This window comes from Microtus ochrogaster, unplaced genomic scaffold, assembly GCF_000317375.1.
Source record: "Microtus ochrogaster isolate Prairie Vole_2 unplaced genomic scaffold, MicOch1.0 UNK15, whole genome shotgun sequence".
Classification (NCBI taxonomy): domain Eukaryota; kingdom Metazoa; phylum Chordata; class Mammalia; order Rodentia; family Cricetidae; genus Microtus; species Microtus ochrogaster.
The window spans coordinates 15,914-22,468 of NW_004949113.1; the positions used below are offsets into that span (position 1 = coordinate 15,914).

General features: G+C 35.2%; 1 protein-coding gene across 1 annotated transcript in view; it reads left to right on the forward strand.

Moving 5' to 3' along the window:
• Window positions 1-918: 918 nt before the first annotated feature.
• Window positions 919-6,555, forward strand: part of LOC101990476 (vomeronasal type-2 receptor 116-like) — a 64,303-nt gene continuing 58,666 nt past the window's right edge. Inside the window, exon 1 of the mRNA XM_026789174.1 lies at window positions 919-1,121. Within this exon, the coding sequence (XP_026644975.1) occupies window positions 919-1,121 (203 nt within the window). The remainder of the gene's footprint in view (window positions 1,122-6,555) is intronic.

Sequence of the window (6,555 nt, forward strand, 5' to 3'; positions counted from 1 at the left end):
ATTTATAAACCAAATAGGATATATCATTATTTAGTAAAGATAAAATAAAATAATACACCACTACAATATGATACTGAATTATTTCACTTCCCTGATATTTTCCTTTGCTCCTGGACAACATATATGCCTATATATTTTTGTTTTCACTGCTTTTAGTAAAAGAAGAATTTATTAATATTTTCTGTTAATTTTCTTCTGTTTCAGAGGAGATGAGGGACATATACACCACATACTATAAAAAGACCACAAACATGGGCAAAATAAATGCTTTGGACATATAGATGAATTATAAGAACACTTTTTGAAACATAATCTCTAGTACAGGTAGACCTTAACATCCTAAATATATAATGATGATCTTTACTGCCTGATTTTACTGTCTCTTGATCTTTCAGTGCTGGGATTAGAGATGCTAATAACAATGCTCGGTTTATGTGGTGCCATATAACCCAAGCCTTTGTGCCTGATTAAAAATAATTTAGTTATCCACTGACTATCCTTAACTACACATCCCTCATGACAATATTTTTATCCATAACTGAAGGTAAAAGTTTCTTAGCACCAGCTTGGTCAAGTCTTCCCAGGAGGACTTCATTTCAGAACGGAGCCCTGTTGTCAGTGAACTGGATGAAATCATGCCACTAGGGACTGGAGAAGAGGAGCCTCAAGCATATTTTTAATCTTATATATATTTTTTTACCTGGATTCCAGATGTGATGCCCCAGGATGAATGTTTTTCAGAATCCATCAGGGAAATATTAGTAATCTGAGTTGAAGGATCTTTGGGAATGAGAGTGGTTATCATAGCCAACAAAAACATTGGAATTTACATGAACAGGCACAAGTACTTGGGATATGTATATACCTGCCTGCTCTGAAAATTCAGACTCTACACAGTTTGACTTTGTAGATTCTTCCATGATGCTCCCTCTGCTTTTTATGTTTCTGGTTCTGCCGTATTCCAGCTATGTTTATTCCTTTGATCGTTCTTTCTGTTCTACAAAGACAGGAGTCAGTGTGTACAAGGGTGGGGATATGGTGCTTGCTGCATTTTTCCCACTGCACACTATTGTATATGATTTCATCACTGAAGATCCAAGCAGTGCAGGCCTCTATCATCAGTAAGTTCATTTTTTCATTTCTTTGTTTTCTGTCATATTTTCAAATAGATAATGCCTAAAAATATTATATGCGCATACATCAGTGCTGTCTACATCCTTCATACCACTCTTTCAACTCCATATGCCAAGAACTGTTTCTACTTTATTTTTCTTTACTAGTTTTATTAGGTTTTTTTTTTTGCTTCAAAAAGAACAATTTTTTTTAGTTTCCTTCATTCTACCTTCTCCTTTCTGAGACTCAATTCTTTCTTGATCATTCAAATGTTCCTGACTCTCTTCCAGACTGTGTTGTCACTGAATGATATCCAACAGTACTATTTACAAGCACAATACAAGCCTCTGGTATCGAATATTTTCAAAGAGAATAAGGAACAGTCTCTTTCTGAGTAGTAAAGGATCTTTTTTTAGATGTTTATATCAGCTTTTTGAGTTATTTGTATTAATTTAAGTTACTTGTACTTATATTGGTATAAAACCTCTGTCAAATGTATACTTGATAATGATTTTCTTACTCTGGGCTTTTTCTTCACCTGTGATTACTGTGCAGAAGATTTTTAGTTTTATGAGGAACCAGTTGTCAACTATTGGACTTAATACTTGGACAGAATCCTTCCCTACAATTCTAGCATGATGGTACTGCCTATGCTTTCTTTTAGCAGTTTCTGTGTTTCAGACTTCACATTTACGTCTTAGACCCATTTGAATTTAGTTTTTGTACAAGCTGATAGACACAGGTTATTTTCATTCTTCTGCATGTGGACATCCAGTCTTCTCAGAACCATTTATTGAAGGTGCTTTCTTTTTGGCATAGGTTTTTCTTTTTTTGTTTTTTTGCTTTTTTGGTTTTTTTTTTTTGCATCTTAGTCAAGTACTAAGTTGCTGAAGTTACATGTACTCCTGTTTGGGATTTGATTTTGTTCCATTGGTCTACATGGATGCTTTGTGTCAGTACCATGTCTTTTTATTACTATGGCTGTCTAATATACACTAAGATCTGGGATGGAAATCCCTCCAGCATCATTCTTTTATCTCAGGATTGTATTGTGGTTTTATATAAATTATAGAATAGATTTTTTTATTTGTTATTAAGAAAAATAAGGTTGGATTTTAACCTAAATTGCATTGAACTTCATTCCCTAGTGTCTTTCCTTCTTCAAAAGTTAAATTTCATTAAAGAAAACCTTTATTTCCTTGGTTACACTTATTCCTAGATAGTTTTCCTTGAGGCCATTGTGCATGTGCTCATGATATTCTTTTTTGTATGTTTATTGTTGATGTATCAAAAAAGCTATTGATTATGCAAGCTGACTCCATATCCTACTTTGTTACTGAATTTGATTATCATTTCTTTCCTGGTAGAATTTTTGGGAGCTCTATTGTATACTATCATGTTATCTTTCAATAATAATAGTATACCTTATTCTTTGCTTACTTGTATTCCCCTTAATTCCTTCTCTAGCTAATACTTCAAAAACAGTATTTAAAAGTTGTAGAGGTGGTAGACATTCCTGACTGAATTCTGAGAGGGATTACTCAAGCTTGTCTCCATTTATGTTGTTGATGTTATCATCGGGGTATATATAAATATAGATAATCTTATTGTATTGAGGTATGTTTCCTCTAGCCCTACAATTAATGATCTTGATCTTTAATACATGATTAATGTTATCAAAGATTTTATGCATCTATGGAAATAATCATGTGATTACTATTGGGCATATATCCATTATGTGATTTATTATATTTAATTACTTGAGACATAGGTGGAACTATACCCATATTTCAATTAGAAAGCCAACTTGGTCATAGTTGAAGATCTTTTTATTGTATTCTGTTTGTAATATTTTGTTGACTATTTTTAGTCTGCGTTCCTCAGGAATATTGGCCTATGCTGTTGCTATCTGTTTTTTTTTTTTTTTGTAGAGTAATACTGGTTTTGTAGAAGTTTGGGAGTGCTCATTCTGTTTCTTTTCTCTTTCAATACTTTTAAAAGTATCTGAAAGATTAAAAATCTGCTAGAATTGTGTTGTGAATCCATCTGGCCCTGAACTTTTTTGGCTGAAGACTTTCCATTATTATTTTAATCTCCTCATTTTTATGGTTCTATTTAAATGTTTTATTTCTTCTTGGTTTAATGTTGGAGATTTGGTATAATATAGAGAGTCATTTACGTTTTAACTTTTCCAAATTAATGAAATGCAGTTTGTAAAAATTTTCCTCATAATATTATCAATTTCTTAGGTGCATGTTATAATCGTTCCCTGTTTATTGCAGATTCTGCTAACTTGGTTTCACTCTTTCCCTATCTTTCTCTTTTTAATATCAAAACAAAATATGATAGTATTATAATATAATAGTATAAGATCTTTAAAAACAGAATAGAATTAAACAAACAGAAAAAATATCTAAAGATAAAGCATAAGACATTTACAGACATAGAGACAGCTTCACACACAGAGAAAACCCATAAGATAAAATTTGAAATTATTATATATGTGTTTATATATACATAATATATATGTATCATGTGTGAAGACAGAGAGACAGACGAACAGTAGATAGGGAAAAAGAAATAACTTTAAGAAAGAAATTCCCACAAAAAAGCATTAAAAAGAAAAAAAAATCTCCAAAAATATTTGATTCATTTTGTGTTGGCCATCTAGTGTTGGACATGAGACATTCACTTAAGTGGGGTCTGTATATCCAATGAGACTCCATTGGAAAACACCTGATTTTTCCTTCGCCAGTGGTTATCAACTGGAGATAGCTTTTGGATTAGGGAATGGGGCTTGTGTCTATGTTGACTTTCAGTGCTGAGACCTCATCTGGCTTAGACATGTGCAGGCCCTGTGAATGCTGCCAGACTATGTAAATGTGTATGTGTGTCATTCCTGATGTGTCTAGAAGTGACTGTTTCCTTGGAGTCATCCATCTCTTTTAGCTCTTACAGTCTTCCTGTCTCACCTTCCATAGGATTTCTGAGTCCTCTGAAGATGTATTTGTGGGAGACATTTCATTTACGACTGAATGTCAAAGGACTCTCTTTCTCTGCATATTTTATGTTAGCTACTTATGATTTTTATTTTCCTCTCTGTCCTTTGGGGCCTATATATTTGACCCATCTCATGTTCTGTTTTACCTGAGATAAAGTTTGAATCCCTTAGACATGAATATTAAGTTCCTGAAGACATCAATTTGGATGACAACTTTCTGGTACAATTATTGTTATACTCTTATCTGTGTCAACCAAACCTTCAGTGACAAAGTCATTTGTTTTTTAATTTTGGTCTTTGTTAATTCATAGAAGTTTACTAAAATACTCACTTTATGGTTTCTCCTGATCTTTTGTTCTTTCTTTTTAGTTGTTATATTATCCAGATCAGTATGGTTTCTGACAATAGGCATTAGATTCATTATGCTCTGGGGAGGAGTTTCCTTTATGCTTACATGAGACAACTGAATTGGATTTGACAAAGGGGTTTTTGAGAGGTCCCTCAAGGAGGTTCCCAATGCAAAGGATTGCACTGAATGTCTCTTGTTTATCTACATTCTTTAGTCCAGTACCAGACTTTGCCATACCTTACGCATAATCCAGAAACGAGAGACATTCTGATTGGATTATGCTAAGAAAAAACATTGTTTCTAGGAATGCACTGTTTACAATCCCTTTTAAGATGACTTGTTTGCCAAAATTTAAACACTTTATATTTAAATTCTGCCTTAAACCTCTGGAAGTCAACTCTTCTATCCATATATCATCATGGTTATGAGATTTATTGTATCTCAGATGATGTGGAAGTCCCTTCTGTGTGCTGTAATTACCATTAATAAATTAACTGCCTTGGTCTGTTGAGAGGACAGAACTGAGGTAGGTGGGGAAAACAGAACTGAATACTGGGAGGAAGGAGGGTGGAGAGAGACAGCATGGAACCACCAGAGTCAAATATGCCAAATCTTTGCCTGTAAGCCACTGCCACGTATTGATATACAGATTAATGAAGATGGGTTAAATTAAGATGAAAGAGTTAGCCAAAAAGAAGCTAGAGATAATGAGCCAAGCAGTGATTTAATTAATACAGTCCCTGTATGATTATTTTGGTTTTAGGTGACCAAGACAAACAAGCGGCTCTCTTGCATCAAATTGGCATCCAATGTGGGGCCAACTAAATTCACTTAAAAGTTTGAGAGAGTTTAAAAAGAAATTCTAGACACACACACACAAAAAAAAAAACCACAGCTTCTGGCTGTTTTCTGGCAGCATGCCTCAGCTCCTTTAAAAGAGGTTTTCCTGACTCAGCAGCAGCAGCAGCAGCAGCAGCAGCAGCAGCAGCAGCAGCAGGCAAAAGCTGTGACATTTTGAAATATAGCTATTTTGGAACATGCTGAAAATGTGACCTCTGGCTTTTTCAGAAAACCCTTTATTTGGATGGGAATGTCAGCAGAGTGCTGTGGCTTGTTTGATGGCAACTTGTACTGGGTGTTTTCCTGGAAATGGGCCTGTGTGTGGCTCAGAGGCACAAGCAGGTCCACCATGCTAGATTGAGCAGAGCAAGCAGGTGGTAACATATTTGACCTAGTAATGTCACAGCTTAGATTCTTTTTTAAAAAATTTTTTTATTGAGAAAAAGAAGTTTCCGCCTCCTCCCAGCCTCCCATTTCCCTCCCCCTCCTTCCACCCTTCTTCCCCTACCCCCACTCCTCTCTCCCTCTCTCTCCAGTCCAAAGAGCAGTCAGGGTTCCCTGCCCTGTGGAAAGTCCAAGGTCCTCCCCCCTCCGTCTATGTCTAGGAAGTTGAGCATCCAAACTGGCTAGGCTCCTACAAAGCCAGAACACGAAGTAGGAGTCAAAACCCTGTGCCATTGTCCTTGGCTTCTCATCAGCCCTCATTGTTCACCATGTTCAGAGAGTCTGGTTATAAAGGTATCTTGACTTCAGAATTTGGGTCTAAGGATACATTGCTTTGGAAAAGAGGTTCTTCTATTGTCTCCACAGAGGATGAGAACCTGTGGATTGCTTCCAGACTTGTGCAGTTTGAAGGAGCAAGACCCCCAGAAAGGTCCCCATGAGTACCCCAAAAATACCCTCAATAAATTACTTCACCCAATAAACAGCAGGAAGAAGTTTAGAGAGAAATAATTATGCCCATATTCCCAAATATTCTGTATAATTGTTTGTTTACATTTAAAGGGGGATATGATATAGAGATTTGCATTGGTATGGATCTTGGTTTATTGATACAAATTTAAGGTTAATCTTATATGTATATTTATGCTCTTGATTAAGGTATTGTGATTGTGTAATTTGTTTCAGAATGTAATGTATAATTAAGAAATATAGGTTATTCTTCTACAGGTTGACATCCAGTTATGCCAGCACCATTTGTTGAAGATGCTTTCTTTCTTCCATTGTATACTTTTGGCTCCTTTATCAAAGA